This window comes from Astyanax mexicanus, chromosome 13 (assembly GCF_023375975.1).
Source record: "Astyanax mexicanus isolate ESR-SI-001 chromosome 13, AstMex3_surface, whole genome shotgun sequence".
Classification (NCBI taxonomy): domain Eukaryota; kingdom Metazoa; phylum Chordata; class Actinopteri; order Characiformes; family Acestrorhamphidae; genus Astyanax; species Astyanax mexicanus.
The window spans coordinates 22069530-22096516 of NC_064420.1; the positions used below are offsets into that span (position 1 = coordinate 22069530).

The 26987-nt window shown below is 37.8% G+C and overlaps 1 protein-coding gene across 1 annotated transcript in view; it reads right to left on the reverse strand.

The window, feature by feature from the left end:
* LOC103044178 (cadherin-7) overlaps positions 1–26987 on the reverse strand; it is a 137698-nt gene that overhangs the window by 38753 nt on the left and 71958 nt on the right. The window contains exons 5-8 of the mRNA XM_022676769.2: positions 25982–26149; positions 12001–12182; positions 7326–7582; positions 4868–5004 (exon numbers count right to left, since the gene is read on the reverse strand). Of these exons, the coding sequence (XP_022532490.2) occupies positions 4868–5004; positions 7326–7582; positions 12001–12182; positions 25982–26149 (744 nt within the window). The remainder of the gene's footprint in view (positions 1–4867; positions 5005–7325; positions 7583–12000; positions 12183–25981; positions 26150–26987) is intronic.

Sequence of the window (26987 nt, forward strand, 5' to 3'; positions counted from 1 at the left end):
TTCAAAGGCGCACTGGGGACTGATGTGTCTTCTGATGTGTTTCTCCAGCGTTGCTCCAGAAACTTTTGATTCTTGACAGGAACCTCGCGTTGACTTTACAAAAATCAAGCTCTTTGTTAGTGGAATCATTTTATTTACGTAAGGATGAACCGCAGTCAGTATTACACTTCTCTCCCAAGCATTTATCTCCTGAAACCAGTGAATTTAGCAACATGCTGCTCAAAGAGTTTAAAACAGACTGAAACAGTGATTGGGCAGCCAGTGCATCACTGTGCTGTTTCTAAAATTACCCTGAGCAGGTTTAAAGCAGGTTTGTTTGACCCTTGTGTGGTGTTCGGGTCTGTGGGACCCGTTTTCATTTTTCATCAAATGATACAAAAAACAATATTTTTTCTAACTCAAACTCATTGGCATTGGCTCATTTGTGGTGAAAAACATATATCAAAACACATTTTCGATAAACACACACTGTACACCCCCCCTCCCCCCAACCTTTTATATTACATACAGTATGTTTGGCCAAGGGCTAATAAACATTGCTTCATTTGTAAATTTGAAACTAAACTAATTTACTACTCATATCTTGAGTTTAATTCATTTCTTTTTTTTTTTCTTTTTTTTACATTTTATTAAAAAACTAATTAAAAAGAGAGTAGCACTTTTTGAAAGAAATGTAACATAAGAAAGGTAAAGGGCAAATATTAACCATGTAAGCTGTTTATATTGCTTGCAATTTAGGTGAAGCAAGCATGTGTAAAGCATTTTAATTTTAATTAAAATTGCTTAATTTTGCTGAATTAAATACAAGTAACAAAGTAAACGAGTAACAAAAATATGAACACCACACAAGGGTTAAAAGGTATTGCTAATAATGACGAGCAGTTTTTGCAGAGGATTGTCAATATGGACTAGCATTTTTTTAACAATTGCGTATAAAGATTTATTTGAGGATATTGCTAATAATGAATAGCATTTTTCTAAAGGACTGTTAATATGGGTTGGCCTTTTTTAAAGATTGCTAATAATGTCTTGCACCATTTTTAAGGGATTGTTGATATAGACTAGCTTTTTTTAAGTCTTGCTATAATGACTGGCAGATTTATTTAAGGGTATTGCTAATAATGAACAGCACTTTGAAAACTGTTGATATTAGCTAGCAGTTTTTTAAGGGTTGGCTGATAAGAACTAGCTGTTTTTGAAGGCTTGCTAATAAGGACTAGCAGTTTTGAAAGATGGCTAATAATGACAAGCAATTTTATTTAAGGACTAGCATTTTTTTAAAGATTGCTAATAAGAAAAAGCAGTTTAGTTTGAAGGACCGTTGATATGGGCTAGGAGATTCTTTCGAAAACTTGCTATTACTGACAAGCAATTTTGTTTGTAGGATCGATAATGACTAGCAGATTTATTTGAGGGTATTGTTAATAATGACTAGCACGTTTGTTTGGAGGACTGATGACATGGGCTTGCATGTGTTTTGAATATTTGCTAATAAGGACTATTTTTTTTAAATTATTTTTTAAGAATTGCTGATAGTTATTAGCAGTTTTGTTTAAAGGACTGATAATAACAAGCAGATTTATTTGAGGGCATTGCTAAGAGTGGCTAGCAGTTTTGTTCGAAGGACTGTTGACTTTTTTTAAATCTTGCAGGACTTTTAACAAAGACTATCATTTTTAAAAGATTGCTAATAATGACTAAAACTTCTGTTTAAAGGACTGTTGGTATGGGCTAGCAGTTCTTTTGAAGGCTTGCTAATGAGGAATAGCTGTTTTGTTTGAAGAACTGTTGACATGGGCTACCAGATTCTTTTGAATCCTTGCTATTAAGGTCAAGCAATTTAGTTTGTAGCACTGTTAATATGGGCTAGCATTTTTTTATTGATTGATTGATTAATAACTACAGATTTATTTTGGGATTTTAGAATTGCTAATATGTTTGAGGGACTGTTGACATGTACAGGCATTTTTTGAAGCCTTCTTAATAAGAACTAGCAGCTTTGTTTTAAGGGCTGTTATTAACAACCAATATTTTTCTTTTTAAAGATTGCTAATAGTGACTAGCACTTTGAAGCACTGTTGATATGAGCTAGCAGTATTTTGAAGGCTTGCTAACATCGATTAGCGGTTTTCTTTGAAGGGTTGTTGTTGTTGAGCTCACAGTTTTGTTTGAAGGACTGTTAATGAAGTTTTATTTGAAGGTATTGCTAATAATGACTAGCAGCTTTGAAGCACTGTTGATATGAGCTAGCAGTATTTTGAAGGCTTGCTAACATCAGTTAGCGGTTTTGTTTGAAAGGTTGTTGTTGTTGAGCTCACAGTTTTGTTTGAAGGACTGTTAATGAATAGCAGTTTTATTTGAAGGTATTGCTAATAATGACTAGCAGCTTTGCTTGGCTGAAGGAGGATTGGTGTGAAATATTAGATGTGTTGCTTGAAGGATTGCTAGTAGGGTTGCCATCTATGTCTGACAAAAAACTGGACACTGTTATACCAATGACTGACAGACCGTTTTTTTTTTTCCACTGACAGTGGTGCACATCAGCATAAAAAAAAGCCTCAACAGCATACGGAGAAAATCTAAATAGCCAAGACAATAAATTTACCAACAGAAAAATGGGACATTAAAATCCTAATTGCTAATGACGACTAGATTAAAACATAACTTTGCCTTTTTTGGTGCTGCATTGAAAGCTTAAATGTGCCTGACTTCATCATCTGACTTTGAAGGGTGTTCATGTAGTGCTTCCCGGTGAGAAACCTACTTGAAATAAATGTGAAACCACTTGAAAGTGGTACATGCTGTGAAACCCCCCGTACCTTTGAAATGATAAGAGTCTGATAGCTTACTGGATAACACTATGTTCTTATCACTAGTCATTTTACTATTTAGATTAACTATACTTGAAATATAATTGCTTTCACTAAATAACCCAATCACATCTACTAATCTCTGACTTTTACTAGTTTTTTTCATGAGAAAACTGTCACGATGATTTGATAAAGTCACAAAGTAAAACAAAGAAAAGTTCTACCTTAAAAGGCCATAGGAGTCAATTTGACAGTAAACATTTTAGAAGCATCTCATCTCCCTACACCTGTTGTTTTTTTTCTGGCTATCTCTCGTTACCTTGGCAACACAGCTTAGTCTGGTGTCCTCCAGAAAGTACCTGAGGTAAAAACTGACCAAAAAGTCCCAACTGTAAGAATATGGAGGAGTTTTGCCTTACTATGTTCACTGTTCATTGATTAAAAGGTTAATCTGTGTGTTACTGAATCAGCATTTAACTTAATCAGTATGTTATTTAAGCATTTAGCATGATTCTTGATGATTCACATTGTGTCTTAGAATGTACGTATATTGTGTCTTTGTGCTCAACGCACAAGGCCGGGTTTTTCTTGCAACTCAGCATGATTGATTCCACAGGTGTCCAGAGACACTGTGTTTTTTTTACAGTGGAACCAAGAGTAACTTATAGTCTGATAAGGTTGGGGTAACCAAGTTCTCGGCTGACGTATAGAATGAAAACCTGCTTAGGTGTCAGGTCCGGTGTGGTATGAGGAGCCTCCTCACACACCATTGGACTAAGGCCAGGCGAATACCTGTGTTTATTAGACTCCACTGTCTAGGAAAGAGTTGAGTTGGGCGGGAGAGTTTCCTCCCGAGAGGGACTGGAGAGCCAAGTCCTGTAGAGAGCCAAAGACTCGGGAAACCTCAATCTTGTCTCACCTTTGAGGTTTTGTTTACCTCTTATTTTTCACCTTTTTAATTTCAATTCATTTTTAATCATCTTTTTACTCATTTTTGATGTATCCAAAAAAACTGTTTTGCTCAGAAGATTCTTTTGATAAAATCTGACGGAACTACAATTTTTGGACTGGATCTCCTTTTCTTCTTCATGACGTATCACGCCAGATCAGAATTCGAACAGTAGATCAATAATCTTTCACAACATATCTCTATAGTTTCTCCTAGATAATACTAATAAGATCAAAAGATAAAAAGACAAAGGAGCTTCTCACTGAGCATCTCTTGCTTGCTTAAATTTGTCTCCTGAGATAAAAAGCTCAGTAATCTCACAAGTGTCTCCTTTTGAGTCTTACTATACATTTTAATGGCAGTGCCGTAGGGCTGGGTGATTTTTACGATTAATTTGGTCAATTCAAATTACAGTTTTAATGCAATTTAATGCGATACATACAGACATTTTATCTTTTTATTCTTAAAAAAAATCCAAAAACGCTACTCATTTCTGAAGTGTTTATCTGTTTCACCTTGGTTCCAGCACTACAATTTTTTTATATATAAACCTAGTTTCGAACCAATTCTTTGGTATCTGTAGTTTGATTTTTAGAAGGGGAGGAAAAATGTATTAAAATTGCATATTGCCCGGCACTACAGTGGCAGATCAACAGATGAGGTAGTGGTGGCTCAGTGGTTAGAGCACTTAGGGCCATTGACTACAGGGTTATGGATTTGATACCTAGCTTAGTTGGGCCGCAAACATATCTCTCCAGATCTCATATGTGCCTGAAACCACATTCTCAGTTTTGAACCATTTAACAACGTGTTGGGCACGTTACTTTGAAAAAGTAATTAGTTATAGTTACTAGTCACTTCTCCTACTTCCCCTTACTAACTGAGTAACTCCACTATAAAAGTAACTAGTTACCAGTAAAAGTAACTATTGCGTTACTTTTGTGTTACTCACCCCCGTTTTCTTTGGCCCAATAGTCCCACTAGGTTTGAGACATGCCTTTGACCCAAAAGGAAGAAAAGGTCACTTAAATATTTCTGAAGGTCAGAGATATTGGAGATCCGGTCCTATAAGTGGTGGGTGATGGTGGGTGGGGTGATATATTGATACCTCTTTGCGTGGCGATGACGGTGATGTTGTGCCACTGCTCGCGCTCGCGGTCCAGCTCCTTCACCGTGGTGATCAGGCCGTTGTCAGGGGCAATCCGGAACAAAGCCTCGGGGTCCGACTCAGGGTCAATAGAGTACCTACACCCGAGAGAGAGAGAGAGAGAGAGAGAGAGAGAGGGATGGATAGAGGGAAAGATAGAGCAAGAGATGGAAAGGAAGACGGATTAAAGCAGACAGGCGGACGAAGAGTGAGTCATCGTTAGAAGGAAAAGGACGAACCACACAGAGAGAGACAAGAAAGCATAAATAAGATGAGCTCGTTATCTAATCATATAATCAAGAGCCGTCTGTGAATCAGAGTGTTTATATTTGGTCAAGCATAAATCAGAACACTTTCAACAACTATAAAGTGTACATGTCTAAATTAAATGCCCAGAATAAATATATTATATTTTAGGTTCTTCAAAGTACAGCTTTGTACATATTGGCTGGATTTTCTCAGTCAGATTTATGAAGCAGAGTCACCCTGGAATGATCAGCTTTTAGTTAACAGCTGTGCTGAACTTGTCAAGAGTTAATTACTTGAATTTCTTGCCTCTTAAATAATGTGTTTGAGAGCATCAGAGGTAGAGTTGGTATATAGTGAATAGCTCTATTTGATTATAATGTTCTAATTCATATTATGAAAAGCAAGAACTACTAAACTAAGTAAAGAAAAAAAAAATACTTGAAGAAATGAAGGTCAGTCAAGCTGCTAAATTTCACATTTTAAGAACTTTAAGAAAGTATCCTCAAGTGCAGTCACTGCAAAGACCATCAAAAGCGTTATGATGGAACTGGCTCTCATTAGGATTGCCACAGAAAAGGAAGACCAAGGGTTTCCTTTGTTGCACAAATTTTAGAGCCAAAAATTTGGCCCTAAAATTATATTCCGATATTTCATGGTATTTTCAAGATAAAAAAAAACTCTTGTCGATATGATAAAACACTGAATAAAAAAAATATTTCAAAAATACACTACTGCAACAAAAAGAACATTTTATTGTACTATTGCATATGATATGATATGGGACACCTCTAAATGAGATATCAAAAAATACAAGATTTTTATCAGATTTGGAACAGACGTAAATAATCCAGAATGTCATGATACTAATAATCAGCACTTCATGAATCTCCATATATCCAGGATTAAAGTAAAATAAATGATACTGGACAGATAAAATACGTCTCTAGTAGATAAATAATGGGAAATGAGAACACTATAAATTTTTCTTTTGCTAAAAAGAGTAAAAATAAGTAGTACCCTGATGTGATAATTAGGGTTGGGAGATATGGCACCATATTTCAGGATATAATATCATTCACAATATTTTAAAATCTTGGCGATATTATTGCGTACAATACAATATGACACACCCCTAATCACTAGGCTCAGAAACCACAATTGCAGTATAACCCCCTAAATGCTTCACATGGTTAAGTTACTACATGATTCTTTATGTGTTCCTTCATAGTCTGGATGATTTCAGCATTAATTTACAATGTGGTAAAAACAGTGAATGAGAAGGTGTGTCCAAACTTTTGACTGCACTGTACTCACTCTCATTGATACAGATGTGACCGATGATAAAAGGAAATGATGATATATCTGTATTTATGCCTACTTGCATCTTTCATAATGACATACGGAGTTTTTACAACCGAAAACAAACACACTGCCAAGATTTCTTGGCATTCATACTCTGCATTTATGGACCTGCACTGCCTGCAAGAATAATTCTCTATTATGTTTAATAATTAAATCAGTACTATTTATTGAGCATATGTGTATTAAATCACGTTGGGTTGTTATATAAAACTCAATTTATATACAGGGTTGGACAATAAATCTGAAACACTTGGTTTTAGACCACAATAATTAAATAATTAAACAATAAACAGGAGAGTTGAGGTGCACTTTGAATTCTGCCTTGATTTGAGCAGCCGTGGTTTTATGTTTTTTTGGATACAAAAAAGCACCCGAACATCCCTTTCAGACAGCTTCCTCTTACAGCATCCACAGTTAATCCTGTTGGATGTGGTTTGTTCTTCTTGGTGGTATGCTCTCATTACCCTGGATACCGTGGCTCTTGATACATCACAAAGACTTGCTGTCTTGGTCACAGGTGCGCCAGCAAGACGTGCACCAACAATTTGTTCTCTTTTGAACTCTGGTATGTCACCCATAATGTTGTGTGTATTGCAATATTTTGAGCAGAACTGTGCTCTTACCCTGCTAATTGATCCTTCACACTCTGCTCTTACTGGTGCAATGTGCAATTAATGAAGATTGACCACCAGGCTGCTCCAATTTAGCCATGAAACCTCCAACACTAAAATGACGGGTGTTTCAGTTTCATTGTCCAACCCCTGTATGTGTATGTGTATGTGTATGTGTATGTGTATGAGTATCTTACTTTATATTGCTGCTGAGGCCGGTATCAGGGTCCACAGCAGCGACGCGCCCCACAGCACACGCGGGTGGGCAGTTTTCGGACACGTCCAGTCTGTACCGTGCGCGTGAGAATCGTGGGGGTTCGTCCGCGTTCAGGACAGTGATCCGGACCGTCGCTCGGTCTTTAAACGGCCCCCGGCGGAGAAAGCGGGGGTCCACTGTGGGGTTCTGCACCTCCACTGAGAGAGTGTAGGAGCTGCGCCGCTCATAGTCCACTACCTAGGGGTGCAGATGTGAGAGTGGAGGTAAGAGTAAATGGATTTAAATTAATAAGACTTTTTTTGTCATTTTTGTAGTAAACTGCCAGGGCCTTTAAGGAAAATAAATAAGGTAAAACTGCAAAAAAATAAATAAATAAATAAAAAAAATATATATATATATATCTATATAGATATATATATATATCAATCCTGATGTTGTCAGTCTGCCTGCTCTGGACTCACATTAAAGACTCCAACTTCCAGCATGCACTCACACCAGACTCTATGGCTCTACAGCATTCACGCTCTCCCAGCTTCTGATTGCTCACATCTGGTCTGTTTTAGTATAAATACCCCTCTGTTTCTCGTTCAGTATTGAATCTAGTTAGCTAGCTCTTCTACAACATATTTCTTTTGTTGTTTTCCTTTGTTACTGACATGTTTTGTGTTATTTTTAATACTCTTTAGCCTTACCATTTGTATCATTTGTGTACCTTTTCTGACCTATATTTGTATTTTGACTCTCATTTTGCTTTTCCCTTTATCCTGCTGGATTACCTGTGTAAGACTCCATTTTTCCCTTCTCACTCTTATATGTTGTATCCTATTGCTGCCTTTTTGTTTCTGACCCTGCCTGTCCCTATTTACCTCTGTAATCCTAGTCCCTGTCATAAAAAAAAGTGTACATGGTACCTGATAGTGTCTTTCCTGGGTGGAGACACAGGAAAGACACACAGACACATGCAGCTACTTTAACTAAACAATGAGATACCCTGATTATACATTTACAGCAGCTAATGTTTATAAGTGTGTTGGATCATAAATGTACTGTAGATATGATGTTAATAATATGTAGTTTTATGGTTTGATGTTTGTGTTTACTTTACTTTGTGGTGTAAAATAAATGTGTGCTCTGTTTGATACAGCAGGCCTTTTTCCCCACATTTATTTGTACACAGATACAGCTTTGGAAAAAAATAAGAGACCACTTAAAAATTGATGATTTACTCAGCATGCACTGAGTTTGTTAGCCTCATAGCTTGTAGTGTTAAAAGCATAAAAGAAACACATATCAGACACATATCATGTCTTTTGTATTGATCAACAACATTTGAGGTAAGAGGAGTAATTTATAGATGTAGATTTGTTTGTTTTTAGCCAAGCTAAACAGCGTTTAAGGCTAAAGAAGGCAACCGCTAATTAAAATATGCTAAATTAATGAGCAGATTTGGAGTAATTAGAGGGCTGAGTTCTGCAGAGCTGGTGTTGTGTAGCAGTGCATTTTAAAGTCAGTAAGACTGGCAGTAAGAAAACTCAGCTAACATGCTAATGGGAGTTTCTGTCACTCTCGCTAGCGCCGAGTGCTAATCATAGCCTCCTTTTAGTCCCTCTCTTTCTCCTTCTCTCTGTCTTTTGCTGCCTATCAATCCATCCCAAGTCTGTCCCCTTTCACTCCCGCATTCTCTACCTCAGCTGAGTGCATTCGCTCACTCGCTTCCTTTCATCTGCTCTCTCTCGCTCTCGCGCTCTTGTTCTCTCTCTCTTGGTTTCCCTTCATCTCGGAAACCTTCGCGCTCTCCTTCTGTCTTTTCGCTTCTCTTATCAGTCACAATGTGTTTACCTCTTATCACAAACTCTACCGCTACCTTCTGATACCTCCTGCCAAAGTGTTTAACACACGCACACACACTCGCGCACACACTCGCGCACACACATGCATATACACAAAGAGAGAGGCGGTTTTCTCTATAGGCACTTATCAGGGCAGAAAATAGCTCGCTATTCATTTTCCGCTTTGCTTATTTCCGGACAGCTGAAAGGTGGAATCTTTCCCACTTTTTCAATTAGTTCCAACCGAATTATGGCCACATTACGTCCCTTTATGTGAGCGGCAGATTTGGGCGTAGGCGTAAAAGCCGCTGTTTTAAATAAAGGGGAGTCGCCTGGAGGCTCTCTGGAGGCGGCTAACTTAGCCACGCCGCGAAAATCCCACCTCAATTTACATTCAGAACTCAATTTCAATTAAATGAATTAAACGTATCCGTCTGTATCTGATCTCACCTTCCTCATTTATCAACTTCTCTCTCTCTCTCTTTCTCTCTCTCTCTCTATTTCTTCCTCTAGATGAGGGAGTGCTCTGACAGTAAATGTGGTTTAAAGCTCTCTCTCTCTCTCTTGCTCTCTCTCTCTTCCTGTTTCTTTTGACGAGTGCATTTTGACAGTAAAGGACGTTCTAGAGAAAGCTCCCTCTGTCGTACTTTCCTTCCTTGCTTCTTCTCTCCAGGGGGCAGCAAGTGGATTAGAACACTCCCAGGGGCCCCGAAGAGACAGGGGGCCCTCTGTGATTGGACCTCTTTCATGAAATAATAATTAAAGAGCAGATTCACTCTCCCAAACTTTCAGAACATTTAAAATATTGCACATTATTAGGTTCTTAGCATGCTTGGGGAGGTGGGGAATTGTGACGCACAGACAGAGAAGAAAGCAGCTTTTTGCTTCTTTTTTTTTAAGCGTAACAATTGGAAGGTGTTAACCCATTGGTCTAAGGATTGCAGGTTTAAATTCCTGAGAGAGTACAATTAGCTTTGCTCTATCTACTTTATGTGGGTAGGAGGAACTCCCATTGTGATGTTGGTCAGCACGTGTTAGAAACAAGTTAGAAACTTTTTCAAATAAAGACATTTTTACACTAATAACAGTCTTTGCAATGTCATATGTTACTTTACAACATGTGTAATACCCTGCTAAGTGCAGTTCTGCCATTTACCTAGACTTAGAGTCTCTGTAAAACTGCAAAATCCACCGGAGATCCCATGTAAATGGATTTTTACTTTTAACTAGTGTAAACAGAGCTGTTTTAAACACATCTACCTATCTCAATTGTAATTTGTTGGTGGTATTCCATAGACAGATTCTAACCCTTTGTTCCTTAGCTCTGCATTACTGGGCTATGAATATAAACAACTGATGTGTTATTTGCACAAATAATACAGGAACAAACTGTTATACTGTTCCTAGAGCTGGTAATTCCTGTCTGCTTCCGTTCAGCTCTGTCTGTGGGCGGTCGCAAGCCAAGGAGGGCGAGGCCATGAGTACTATTTCACTGGTTGACATAGATATGATGCTTTTCCTGATCGACTCTTTCTTTCATATATTTATTTATTTTTCTAGCTACTGCAGATAATAGAGGTTGAGGAAGAGTTTCATGTGCAGCATCATATACAACTCAGAGAGACCTATTATATTTTACAAAGAACAATAAAAAGTGTATTTTAGCAGAAAATTACCTTTAAACAATTTGTGAGCACACTTACGTCATTACTTACGTTTCATTGGGTTAGCCAGTGTTGTGCTGACTTCAGCACCCCTGCCATGAAAAGCACCCTCCCTCTGGAGTGCGTCTTCTTGATAAAAGCAGAGACAATACGCTGTAACAAAGGTCATGTTTAAATACAATGCGACATGCTGTAGCATGCGCTCCTGAGAGGGGGTGCTTTTCCTGGCGGGGGTACTGAATTCGGCACAACACTGCCACATTTATTTACAGGAACATCGCATCACTGACATCATCTTGTTCTGTGCTCGGGCATGGATAGCGCTCACACTGCCTGCGGACCAAGGTGAACGAGTGAGCTTGGTCACACTGGTCAATTGAGTCGTGCTTTGGAAGGTAACCATGCCCGGCCACGGCACGGATTGCCTAGTGTTTACTACCTATCGCTCTCCATCTATCTTCTTTCTATCTTGCTCTCTCTCTTTTTCCTTTCTGTCTATTTCTCTTTTTTCTCTCTCTCCTTTCTCTCTCACTCTCTACCTTTTCTTTAGAATCACAAGTTATCCTCCCTCTCTCTTTCTTTCTCTCTCTCTCTCTCTACCTCTCTCTCTCTCTCTTTACCTCTCTCTGTCTCTCTCTCTACCTCTCCCTCTCTCTACCTCTATCTCTACAACTGTCTTGCTACCTCTCTCTCTTCCCCTCTCTCTCTCTCTACCTTTCTCTCTCTACTTCTCTACCCTTCTTTCTCTCTCTCTCTCTACCTCTCTCTCTCCCTCTCTTTACCTCTCTCTGTCTCTCTCTCTACCTCTCCCTCTCTCTATACCTCTATCTCTACCACTCTCTTGCTACCTCTCTCTATCTACCTTTCTCTCTCTCTCTACCTTTCTTTCTCTACTTCTCTACCTTTCTCTCTCTCTCTCTATACCTCTCTCTCTACTTCTCTACTTCTCTCTCTCTCTCTCTCCCTCTTTCTCTTTGATGATTCAGATGATAAATATCTCATTGTCAGGGAGAGCTGAAGTCAGCTCTAAAGGGCACTCAGACCTTTTTGAGAATGCAAAACACACACACACACACACACACACACACACACGCACGCACACAGAGACACACACTCCAAATCCCAGTATGTGTGTGTTCATGTATAAATACCCAAACCCGACCTTGTTGAGCAGTATGACCCCCTCCTGGTGGAGGGCGGTAATGTTGAAGGTGCCCCCTCCCTCTCCGTCTGTGATGGTAAAATCCAGCCGAGCGTTCTCCCCCAGATCAGCGTCCGTCGCCGACAGACGGCCCACCTCTACCCCTGGGAGAGCCAGCTCCGATACGGAAAACGACCACATACCTGAGAGAGAGAGAGAGAGAGAGAGAGATAACACTTAACAATGCTATTTATATCTTATTTCATTAATAAACTATATGATTTACTTTTATATGTAAGATATGTTAATATATATATATATATATATATATATATATATATATATATATATATATATATATATATTGTTTTACATTACAGTACATTACATTACATTTGGCAGATGCTTTTGTCCAAAGCGACTTACAATAGTCAAGTACAAAAGTAATAGAAGTAAAAGGTAAAAACATATTTAGGGCCTAAAGAAGGTCAAGGGGAAATAATGGGATAGAGAAGTAGAGGAGGGAAAGAGGGAAATGAGGTTAGAAATAGTTAGTGTGTTAGGAGTGTTAGGAGAGTAAGTGCTCTTTGAAGAGCTCTGTCATCAGGAGTTTCTTAAAGATAGCGAGAGATTCTCCTGATCTGGTAGTGGAAGGAAGTTTGTTCCACCATTGGGGAACTCTGTATGAGAACAGTCTGTGTATATGTCTGTTGTTATTTTGTACTCTTAGCTACTTTTAAATAGAAAAAATAAATAAATAAATAAATAAATAAAATAAATTGAAAGTGAGAGAGAGAGAGAGAGAAAGAATATATGTATCAACACGATTAAAATAGCATAACCGTATATAATAAACATCAGCTGCTGCAGAACTTAAGTCTGCTGTGCTTCTTCAAAGCAGGGCATTTAATCAGCGTCTGCTTGTTTACATTCAGCCATGATTTGACCTGAGCTCTGGCCTCTGCATTTCCCCTCAGGGGGAAACCCTGACACCCTCTTAACAGCCGTTTTATTACTCAAGCAAAGTGCACTGAACGAGATGTTGGAGGGGCTTGGGGGTCAGTATATATTAGTGGGGAACTCTTTCCCCTTAGAAAAAACACTCAGAGAAGGTCATATAATTTAATGTCATTTTGATTCATGCTAATATTTAAACTCTATGGGTTGATTAAGCTTAGTCATGGACCTTATTTTACTTATTTTAATAAAAAAATCTTCATTAAAAATGATGTAGACCAAGAGTAGGCTTAATCCCTGTCTGGGAAAGTGCCGCAGGAGAAATGATAATAATCCACTTTTTAATATCTAAAAGTGAATAAAAGAGGAAACAGGCGTGGATGGTGTTTTTTCTCCCATTAGTCAGACTATATATATATACAGGGGTTGGACAATGAAACTGAAACACCTGGTTTTAGACCACAATAATTTATTATCCCTTTCAGACAGCTTCCTCTTGCATCCACAGTTAATCCTGTTGGATGTGGTTCGTCCTTCTTGGTGGAATGCTGACATTACCCTGGATACCGTGGCTCTTGATACATCACAAAGACTTGCTGTCTTGGTCACAGATGCGCCAGCAAGACGTGCACCAACAATTTGTCCTTTTTTGAACTTTGGTATGTCATCCATAATGTTGTGTGCATTGCAGAACTGTGTTCTTACCCTGCTAATTGAACCTTCACACTCTGCTCTTACTGGTGCAATGTGCAATTAATGAAAATTGGCCACCAGGCTGCTCCAATTTAACCATGAAATGTTTCAGTTTCATTGTATATATATATATAGAGAGAGAGAGAGAAAGGGAGAGAGAGAAAGCGAAAGGGACAAGTGAATTAAGATTGACTGTGAGAGAAACACAGTGTATGAGTCAGAAAGACAGAGTGTGTGTGGAGAGTGAGAGAGCAGCTGAACAGAATCAAATCAAATCAAACTGAATGAAAACTGACAGCAAGAGAGAAAAACACCTGCGATATAAACATTCCAGTCCAAACAGTCTCTCTCTCACAGACACACACACACACAAATATAAACACACACAGAGGAAATCAGTTCTGAACTATTGGCAGTCTTCAATAGAACAGTCCGTAGGATGTTCTTGTTTCCTGTTTACTGTTCGGGGTGTGAAACGCTGCTGGCAGTTCTTCATTACTGATTTTGGAATGTTTTCATAGACTTAAATTAATGTTATTAATATTCAGTGAAATGCGCATATTTATTTTGTAATCTAAAAGCTAATTTAATGCTAATTTAATACTAATGTGATGTTTGTTCTTCATATGTTTTCATTATTGTTGGTCCATTACTGTATTAATAGAGTCTGCACTTGTATCTGAGGACTGATCACTTTAATCAGTGATTCTAATGACATGCATAAATCACTGAACTGAACTGAATCAGAATAAATCATTTTAATTGTTTAATTCAAGGACTATTAAGGATTAATTCAAATCACTGCACGAAATAAGCAGAACTGTTTCACACTGATTCATTTAATCAGTGAATCCAGTGCCACTCACAAATCACTGCACCAACTGAACTGAACTGAATCAGACTGAATCATTTAATCAGTGAATTCAAAAACACTCACAAATCACTGCACTAAATGAACTGAACTGAATCAGACTGAATCATTTAATCAGTGAATTCAAAAACACTCACAAATCACTGCACCAACAGAAATGACCTGATTCAAACTGAATAATTTAATCAGTGAATCACATGGACAAAGTACTACAGCAAATTAACCACTAAACTGAATCAGATTTAAACATTTTAATCAATTGGTGCAATGACACAAAAATCACTGCACTTAATGAACTGAACTGAATCAAAATGAATCATTTACATTTATGAATCCAATCACACATGCTACACCAACAGAACTAAACTGAATCAAATCAGATGTTTAAATTAGTAAACCAAATGACACTCACAAATTACTGCACCAAATAAACTGCACTGGATCAGACTAAATCATTTTATCAGTGAATCTAATTACACTCACAAATCACTGCACCAACTGAACTGACCTAAATCAGACTGAATCATTTTAATTAGTGACTCTAATGACACTCACAAATTACTACACCAAATGAAGTGAGTCGAATCAGATTGAATCATTTTAATCAGTGAATCCAATTAAACAAACCCCAACACCAACTGAACTGACCTGAATCAGACTGAATCATTTCAATCAGTGACTCCAAATACACAAACCCCAACACCCACTAAACTGATCTGAATCAGACTGAGATAATTTCATTAATGCCAAATGCACTGCACCGAATCAAAGTAAATCATTTTAATCAGTGAATCAAATGATACTCATAAATCAGTAAATCAACTGAACTGAACTAAATCAGACAGAATCATTTTAATCAGTTAATGTAATGACACTCATTTATCAATTAGTCACATAATCATTTATTCCACCTTGCAGCTCACTGAGATGAAGATGCAGAAATGTGGAATAGCGCCAGACTGAGAGCCAGTAGATCATAGAATCATAAAGGTAATGGCTCTGTATTTAGTTTCAGCAGGCAGCAGTCATTTCAGCTGTGAGCTTTTGAAAAAGAGAGAGAGAAAAAGAGAGAGAGAGAGAGAGAGAGAGAGAGAGAAAGAGAGAGAGAGAACAAAGCATCATGAATTGAAGTGAACAGAGCTGGGTTTCTCAAAAGCATCTCAGCACAACAATGATTCCTAAAGGGTTGACACTGAACTCTCGCTTTCTCTCTCTCGCTCTCTCTCTCTCTCTCTCTCTCTCTGTAGATTGTGTGAAACTGGACGCTACACAGACAGAGTTTAATGATGACCATCAACACTTCTTTTCTCAGGAGAATCATCTGACTATCTCTGCTGTCTGACCAGGAAAGAGATGATCCATCCTTCAGTAGAAAGGCAGCAGAGGGATGAGTAGAAGAGAGGAACTAACGAAGAAAAGAGAAAAAGAAAAAAAGAAAAAGAATGACAAGTGCGTACTGAATAAAACACATGGATTAGTGAAAAAGACATGGATTAGTAAAAGAGACAGGGATTAATAAAAGAGACAGGAATAAGTAAATGAGAAAGAGATCAGTGAAAGAGACAGGGATTAGTGAAAGAAACAGGGATGAGTGAATAAGACACAAATTAGTGAAAGAGACATGGATGAGTGAAAGAGGCAGGGATGAGTAGAAGAGACAGGATTGAGTAAATGAGACAGGAATTAGTGAATGACACAGTGATTAGTAAAAGAGATAGGGATGAGTAAAATTGACAGGGTTGATTAAATGAGACAGGCATTGGTGAAAGAGACAAGGATTAGAGAAAGAGACAGAGTTGAGTGAAAGACACAAGGATTAGTGAAAGAGATAGGGATGAGTGAAATAGACAAGGATGAGTGAAAAATTAATGGATGAGTGAAAGAGAAAGGGATGAGTGAAATAGACAGGGATTAGTGAAAGAGACAGGGAGAAGTAAAAGAGACAGGGATGAGTGAAATAGACAGTGATTATTGAAAGAGACAGGGATTAGTGAAAGAGACAGGGACAAGTAAAAGAGACAGGGATGAGTGAAATAGACAGTGATTATTGAAAGAGACAGGGATGAGTGAAAGAGACAGGGATTAGTGAAATAGGCAGGGATTATTGAAAGAGACAGGGATGAGTGAAATAGACAGTGATTATTGAAAGAGACAGGGATGAGTGAAAGAGACAGGGATTAGTGAAATAGGCAGGGATTATTGAAAGAGAAATGGGTGAGTGAAAGAGACAGGGATGAGTGAAAGAGACAAGGATTAGAGAAAGAGACAGAGATGAGTGAAAGAAAGGGATTAGTGAAAGGGACAAGAATAAGCCAAAGAGAGGGAAACATTAAAAAAGGGACAAAAGTGACGGGTAGAAAGAAGTGAAAGAGATGACAAATCTAAGACAGATGGGTAAAACAAAGTGACAAGTGAAATAGACAGGGATAAGTAAAAAAACATGACTTAACAAGAAGGACACAAATGAAAAAGATGAGTAAAAAACATGATTGAAAGAGAAGCATGAATAACAGAAAATGACAAGTAAAAGAGAGATGAGAGAAAGAGAGAAAAAAGAGAGGAACAGATATGGAGAAGTGAAAGAGAAGTTGGGTGAAAGACAAATGAAATAGTCAGGGATGAGTAAAAGACATCATTAGACAAGAGGGACACAAAAGAAAGGAATGAATGATAGAAAGGGACACATGAAAGAGACATAAATGAAAGAGAAGGACCAATAACAGAAAATTATAAGTGAAAGGGAGACACAAGTAAAAAAAGAGATGAGTGAAAGGGGGATGAATAAAAGAGAGGGGCAAATATAAGAAATGGACAGGTAAAAGAAAGAGACAAGTGATTTAGAAAGACAAGTGAAAGAATGAAACTAATAAAAGAGGGATGTGTGAACAAGGGACAAATAAAAGAGAGGCACAAGTGAAGTGAAGGAGAAGGACAAATAACAGAAAAAGGATGATTGAAGGAGATACACATGAATAAAGAGACTAATGAAAGAGAGAAATTAATAAAAGAAAGGGACAAATGAAAGGAGACAAGATAAAGAAAGAGAGAAGTGATCAGTAGGGACCAGTTAAAGAATGAAACTAATAAAAGAGGGATGTGTGAAAAAGGGACAAATAAAATAGAGACATGAAAAGGACATAATAAGAGAAAAGAGATGAGTGAAAGAGAGGGATAAATAAAAGAAAGGGACAATAAAAGCTGCATTAAACAGGGTTGAATGAAAGACAAATTAAAGACAGAGACAAGTAATCGAGAAGGACAAGTAAAAGAATTAAACTAATACAAGAGGGATGTGTGAACAAGGAACAAATAAAAGAGAGGGACACTTAAAAAGAGATATGAACGAAAGAGAAGGACGAATAACAGAAATGGAGATGAGTGAAAGAGAGGGATGAATAAAAGACACAGACAAGTAAAAGATAGATGAATAAAAGAAAAGAAAAATACAAATTAAAGAAAGAAATTAAAGAAATCGAGAATGACAAGTGAAAGAATGAAACTAATAAAAGAGGGATGTGTGAACAAGGGACAAAAAAAGAGAGAGAGAACAAGAGAAAACGAGTGAGAGGGAGGAATGGGTGTGATTGCCTGGGGCTCTAATAATAATGCCTAGTCCTCCATTCTTCTGCACCTTCATCCAAAAACTGAGAGAATTCAGCACCGCCGGTCTGAGCAGCACACTACTACTGCTGTGGGAGAAGGGAGAGAGAGAGAGAGAGAGAGAGAGAGAGGATGAGATGGGGATTGAGAGAGTGAGAGAGTGAGAGGGGGCAGACAAATGGAGATAAAGTATGTTTTGTTGTAAAAAAAAAAAGAAGAGAAGAGTGAGGAAATGAGTAAGAGAGAGTGAGGAAGAAATGGCGGGTGAGAATGAGAGAGCGAGAGAGCGAGGCGGAGAGAGAGAGAGCAGGAGAGGGATTGAAGAGAAGTGTATTGTGTGTCTGTAAGCATTTCACTTCTTCACTGATTGGACTGAAGCAGAATCCCCAGAAGTTTAGATATTAGAATATTAATATAACATGAGAGAGAAGCAGCGCAAATCACCAAATAATCACTATTACAATCACCACAACACTCACCTACTACTAACTCACCTCCAAAACAATAACAATAATCACCACCATATTTATCCAGATTATCACCACTATAATCAATACACTAATAACAACTACAATAGTCACCACAACATCCATCACTATAATCATCATAATAACTATCGATATAGCAATCTAACCATAATTGTCACCATAATATTCACCACTATAAACACTACAAGAATCACAACGATGATGATGACTATAATCACCAAAACAATCATCACTACAATAATCAGAAAAATCACTGGTATAGAACCAACAATAACAATAATACCACGATTATGATAATCACCACTATAATAACCACAATAATAATCAATCCTATAATCACCACAATATAAACCAAAATAATCAGCACTTTAATCACCACATCAATTGCCACAGTAATAACCACAATAATCACTACGGTAATAACCACTGTAATTACAGAAATAATTACCACTCTAATGACAACTACAATAATCAACACTACAATCATCACAGTAGAAACCACAATAATCAACATTATATTCACCACACTAATCACCACAGTAATAACCACCATAATCACTACGGTAATAAGCAACTGTAATTACAACAATATTCACCACTACAATAACCACTACACTAATCAATCCTTTAATCACCACAGAAGAAACAACAATAATCAACACTATGATTACCAAAACAATCACCATAGTAATAACTTCTATAATCACTACAGTAATAGCCAGTGTAATTACATTGATAATCACCACTGAATAAACACTACACTAATTAATACTATAATCACCACAGTAGAAACCACAATATTCAACACTATAATTACCACACCAATCACCACAGTAATAACCACCATAATCACTACGGTAATAAGCAACTGTAATTACAACAATAATCACCACTACAATAACCACTACATTAATCAATCCTTTAATCACCACAGTAGAAGCAACAATAATCAACACTATAATTACCACACCAATCACCACAGTAATAACCACAATAATCACTCTATTAATACGCACCATAATTACAGCAATAATCACCACTGCAATAACCACTACAATAATCAATATTACAATCATCACAGTAGAAACCACAATATTCAACACCATAATTACCACACCAATCACCACAGTAATAACCACAACAATCACTGTATTAATAAGCACTGTAATCACAGCAAAAAATAACCACTGAAATAACCACTACAATAATCAATATTATAATAATCACAGTAGAACCCACAATAATAAACACCATAATCACCACACTAATCATGACAATAATAACCACAATAATCACTATATTAATAAGCACTATAATTACAGCAATAATCACCACTGCAATAACCACTACAATTATCAATATTACAATCATCACAGTAGAAACCACAATAATCAACACCATAATCACCACGGCAATCACCACAGTAATAACCTCAATAATCACCACAACAATCACTACAGCAGTAATCACTGTAATCACAGCAATAATCACCACTACAATGATCAATATCCTAATCACCACAATAAAAAACACAATAATCACCACTATAATTACCGTAACAATCACAGTTGTAATAATCACTGTAACCAAAGCAATAATCATCACTATAATAACCACTACAATAATAAATACTGTAATTACCACAGTAGAGACAACAATAATCAACACTATGATTACCAAAACAATCACCATAGTAATAACTTCTATAATCACTACAGTAATAGGCACTGTAATTACATTGATAATCACCACTGAATAAACACTACACTAATCAATACTATAATCACCACAGTAGAAACCACAATATTCAACACTATAATTACCACACCAATCACCACAGTAATGACCACCATAATCACTATATTAATAAGCACAGCAATAATCACCACTGCAATAACCACTTCAATAATCAATATTACAATAATCACAGTAGAACCCACAATAATCAACACCATAATCACCACAGCAATCACCACGGCAATCACCTCAATAATCACCACTACAGTAACAATCACTACAGTAGTAATCACTGTAATGAGAGCAATAATCACCACTACAATGATCAATACCCTAATCACCACAATAAAAAACTGAATAATCAACACCATAATTACTGTAACAATCACCATAGTAATAATCAATGTAACCAAAGCAATAATCATCACTATAATAACCACTATAATAATCAATACTGTAATTACCACAGTAGAAACCACAATGATCAACACTATGATCACCACAACAATCACCACAGCAATAATCACTGTCATTACAGCAATAATTAACACTACAATTACAACTACAATAATAAATAATGTAATTACCACAGTAGAAACTTATACTATAGTCACTAATACTCCCACAGTAATCACACACAGACACATCATGATTTAAATTATAACAATCTCCAATTATTACATTAATCATATCTTTTTTATTATTCATCATTCCCAAAATAACAATCACAATGACCTTTGTGATCACCTTATCTTATCTTTTTCATTGTCCATCATCTTTCCCATCACAATATGTATGATAATCACTATTGTGATCAATATTGTTGTTGTTGTCATCATCATTATTCATCATTTATATCAAAACAATCATCACAAATATAATGTTGTTCATCATAACTTTTCATCACCAGTCTCACAATCACCATTATCTTTACTACTGTTGTTAGCATCACAATCATGATCATTATTAAAGTCATTAAAGTCATCACAGTCATTATCATTAGTGTTTTTCTTGCTATCGTGACTTGTGATAATCAGGATATTAATTAATCCCCAAGCTTTCATGGTGCGTACAACATGCACACACACACACACACACACACACACACACACACACACATAATTATCACTCTAATAATGAAAGCCATGCTTTGACAAAAAGCTCAAGCTCTCTAACACAGACACTGGTGCTCAGAAGCCTGTCAATCAAAACCCATCTCCATCATATTCAGCTCTAATATCACAATAACAGACACATCTATCTGATGCTCTTTCAGATGTCTGTGCTAGCGTTTCATACACAGCGCAGCATACTATTCAGAGAGCACCTGAGGTGTTTTGTTATTAAAATTATTATCGCAGATCATCACCTTCATCCTCATCCTCATCACCAGCATCATTATTACCATCTCCACTATAGAAGCCCCTCTGAGTGGTGTGTTGTCAGAAGCTGCTGGGCCCTGTTATTATCTTCACACTGAAATTAGCACACTTCAAAGTACCCTATCAGTCTTTTGATATGCAGCAGTGAAGCGGTGTGTGGGTGTGTGTGTGTGTGAGAGAGAGAGAGTGTGTGTGTGTGTGTGTGTGAGAGAGAGAGAGAGAGAGAGAGTGTGTGTGTGTGTGTGTGTGTGAGAGAGAGAGAGAGAGGTAGAGATAGAGATAGTACGGTATGTCTAAATTAGCTGGGTTACTGACTGTGAGAGCTCTACCCTGAGTTATATCCCCAATATCAGCCCCTGAGGGTCCATGCTGTACCGAGCTGACTCAAATGGCTTCACACACACACACACACACACACTAAGCCACGGGGCAAAAAACACCAGCTCCAAAACACACACCTGCACTCGCTACATAATAAATACCACCTCTTCCCTCAATCTTTTTACACTTTCTGCCTCTGCACTCACTCTCACATACACACACACACAAACACACACACACACACGTGAGGTGCTTTTAGCACTTTGTTGGCCCTGAAAGGCAGTGTAAGTGTGGGGAAAATGACAGTGTTATATGGGTCAGTACTCTCAGCTCGGTTTGTGTGAGAGATTTATGACTGTTGGGGGGAGAACACTGGTGTGGGTCCACAGCTCCTGCAGATAAACACACTTTCCAATACAACACACGCCCATCACTGACCAACACAACTGCCTATAACACTCTATTAGAATACACACCTTCTCAAACTCATCAAGAAATAAGGTCCTTAAACCAATCAGATCAATTTATACACACACACACACATATAATATAATCTTCCTCAATCTCAAAATGCACAGAAGACCCAATTCAGACAACACAAAAAACAAATGCAGCACACAGTTGCAAGGAAAAGTATGTGAATCCTTTGCGATTACTTGGATTTCTGCATAAATTGGTCAGTAAATGTGTTCTGATCTTCATCTACGTCACAACAATAGACAAACACAGTCTGCTTAAACTAATACCACACAAAAAAATTATATGTTTGCATGGTTTTATTGAAGACAACATGTTAATATTCACAGTGAAGGGTGAAAAATGTAAGTGAACCCCTAGGCTAATGACTTTTCTAAGAGCTAATTTGAGGCAGGAGTCAGGCATCATGGTTTGGGGCTGCTTTGCTGCCTCAGGGCATGGACAGAAGGAAAAATAAATTCCCAAGTTTACCAACCACCAAGTTGTCCGCCACCTAAAGCTCAACAGAGGATGGATGATGCAACAGGACAACGACCCAAAACATAGAAGTAAAGCAACAACCGAATGCCTTCAACAGAAGAAAATGCGCCTTCTGAAGAGTCCTGAACCAACTTAACCCAACTGAGGTGTTGTGGCATGACCTCAAGAGAGCGATTCACACCAGATATCTCAAGAATATTGCTGAATTGTTTTGTGAAGAGGAATGGTCCAAAACTGCTCCTGACTGCTGTGCAGGTCTGATCTGTAACTACAGGAAACGTTTGGTTGAGGTTTTTGCTGCCAAATGAGGATAAACCAGTTATTAAATCCAAAGGTTCACATACTTTTTCCACCCTGCACTGTGAATGTTAATATGTTGTGTTCAATAAAACCATGCAAACATACAACATTTGTGTGGTTTTAGTTTAAGCAGACTGTGTTTGTCTATTGTTGTGACATAGATGAAGATTAGAACACATTTAATGATCATTCCAGAGAGTTCACATACGTTTTCCTTCAACTGTATTATCCTCAACCTCATCACAACAGTCTTATCTGTCTCATCAGAACACGTAACTTCCTCAACCATCACAAAATACACAGAAAAAACTAATCTGACATCACACAAAAAAATTTATGCAGAACACCCAACCTTCTTAACCACCTCCTGTAAAACCAAACACAACCTTTTATTAAACGAAATATGTCTACAATCTGGCAAACAAATACAGGGGTTAAACAATGAAACTGAAACACCTGGCATTTTAGTGTGGGAGGTTTCATGGCTAAATTGGAGCAGCCTGGTGGCCAATCTTCATTAATTGCACATTGCACCAATAAGAGCAGTAAGAGTGTGAAGGTTCAATTAGCAGGGTAAGAGCTCAGTTTTGCTCAAAATATTACAATGTACACAACATTATGGGTGACACACCAGAGTTCATCTGTGACCAAGACAACAAGTATTTGTGATGCATCAAGAGCCACGGTTTCCAGGGTAATGTCAGCAAACCACCAAGAAGGATGAACCACATCCAAAAGGATTAACTGTGGAAGCAAGAGGAAGCTGTCTGAAAGGGATGTTCGGGTGCTAACCCGGATTGTATCCAAAAAACATAAAACCACGGCTGATCAAATCACGGCAGATTCAATGTGCACCTCAACTCTCCTGTTTCCAACAGAACTGTCCGTCGGGGACAATAAATTATTGTGGTCTAAAACCAGGTGTTTCAGTTTATATAGTAGGTCTATATATATACCTACTATGATCCTACTTTAATATAGCTGCCTACAAATTACAGAACGAATCCAGCACAAGAAATTAGTATATATTTTTTACATTTTACAATAAAACAACTGGGCCTGAAATTCTCATGTTTACTGAATTGATATAAAATCTGTACACTTCTATGGACTCTCTTCAACCTGGTCAATAATAAGCCAACACACACACACACACACATCCCACACCTCTTTAATATTAATGAGAAACACATGACGTTATCAGCAGTGCTGTCTGTAAGACTACGTACAGTATGAGATTAAAAATACAGTGAATAATTAATACAGGATTATACCCTGTGTGAATTAAATATAATCTCCAGACTCTTTCTTCAGTAAATAATGGCTCTCTTTGTGCAGACGGAGCCGGTTGAAGTGATTATATCCGGGGTGTGTGATCTCTCGGCTCCAGAGCTGTAAGAAAATGAGTGTGACAGATTGGCGTCCCCAGAGAGCACACACACACACAAGTAGAAACACACACACACACACACACACATAGAGCCATTAGTGTGGCGCGTGTAAGCAGCTTCTTCACGTGGTTGGAGCAGTGCAGCATGACCGTCTTATTTTCACACTCTTCAAAGGGCTGCGTACAGTGTGTGTGTGTATGTGTGTGCGTAAAAGCGACTTAATCAGGTGTAGAATTCTCACAATAAACTCTGCAGAACACACACACACACACCAAGCAGCCCTCCCAGTCTCCACACACACACACACCACACACACAGAGCAGAGAGGGCAGGGGGAGTGTATGAGTCAATTTCAAAGAGTTACATCATGTGTCACAGACACACACACACACACACACACTTACACTCACACACACACATAGTACTAACACGTACGTTTACGAGTGGTAAACATGAGTGACATTCAAAACTGCAGTACAGACAGACTAACTGAATAAGAAAGAGAGGAAGAGAGGAGAAAGAGAGAGAAAGAAAGAGGTGAAGATGGATGGAAGAAAAGAAAAAAATCTGGAAAAAAAAAATAAGAGACCACTTAAAAATGATGAGTTTCCTGGATTTTACCAAATAAAAAAAAAACGCTAAAATTGAATCAAGAGGAAGATGGATGATCACAAGCCATCAAACCAAGCTGAACTGCTTGAATTTTGCACCAGAAGTAAAGGCATAAAGTTATCCAAAAGCAGTGTGTAAGACTGGTGGAGGAGAACATGCCAAGATGCATGAAAACTGTGATTAAAAACCAGGGTTTTTGCCCCAAATATTGATTTCTGAACTTTTAAAACTGTATGAATATGAACTTGTTTTCTTTGCATTATTTAAGGTCTAAAAGCTCTGCATCTTTTTTGTTATTTCAGCCATTTTTCGTTTTCTTAAATAAATGCTGTAAATGACAATATTTTTATTTGGAATTTAAGAGAAATGTTTTCTGTAGTTTATAGTATAAAAAACAATGTTCATTTTACTCAAATATATACCTATATATATATATATATATATATATATACCTATATATATATATATATATATATATATATATATAGAAAGAAAGGGAAATCTATGAAATAAATAAATATAGAGACAGTGAAAAGTAAAAACATTGAATGTCCGAATATCTGCCGCCGCGTGTTAGAACCTCCTCAGCCTCATCAGAAACACAGCGGGGTTCTGGTTGAAGGTTTAATGAGAGTAAAAGCAGGTCAGATATCAGCAGTGTGAAGAGTGATTCTTCTTCAGGGTAAAACTCACTGTTGGTGAAGCGGGGCGGGTTGTCGTTAACGTCGCTGAGGTGAACAGTGATGGTGGTGGTCCCGGTTAAACCCCCCTGATGACCACCCATGTCTCTGGCCTGCAGCACCAACACATACTGAGACTGGACTTCTCGGTCCATATCCGACACTGCAGTGCGGACGATACCTACAGAGAGAGAGAGAGAGAGAGAGAGAGAGAGAGTTCTACTGAAGACGTTCTAAGGGATGAGTTGGGGTGATTAGGCTCCACTGAAAGCAAGTCATACTCAGCTAAAATGTTGGATGAAACTGACCTTTTCTGCCAATTCCTCAATAAACAACACCCCAAAAGTGAAGCATGGTGGTGGCAGCATCGTGTTATAAAGACTAAGCATGTCTTCAAACCTCAATGATGATCAAATAGCTGGTTTAAAATGAGGTGAGATCCAAACAGAATTACCTGCTTCAGTCTGCTAAAAAACTGAAAATTGGAGAAGCTTAACATTTGGCATTTGGGGCTTTCCTTAATACTTTTGGGGTGAGATGGAGTGATGAAGCTCCACTGAACACCTTTGGGATGGGTTGGAGTAATGAATCTCTATTGAACAAGTTTGGGGTGAATAAAAATGCTCCGCAGCTTGAGATGGAGTAATAAAACTCTTTCTGAACACTTTTGGGATGAATTGGAGTAATGAAACGCTACTGCAGGCACATGCAACCCCGGGGGGGGGGGGTATTGGGGTTGGGTGATGCTGAAGCATCTGCCCCTTTTGCTCTTACTGCCCAAAGTGCCCTTTTGTGATTTTTTTTGAAAGTGTATGTTTTTTTGTTTTTTTTGTAAGTGTACATACGCTGACTGGTTTGTGAACGAGAAAGCTCTTAATGCCAATCGTGGTGCCGGTTCATGGATAAAGTCCCGCCTTTCAGGAGAAACAGCCAATCAGCATTGGGATGAGTTACAATGATGAAGCTCTACTGAACGCTTTTGGGTTGGGGTAATAAAGCTCAACTAAACATCTTTGGGA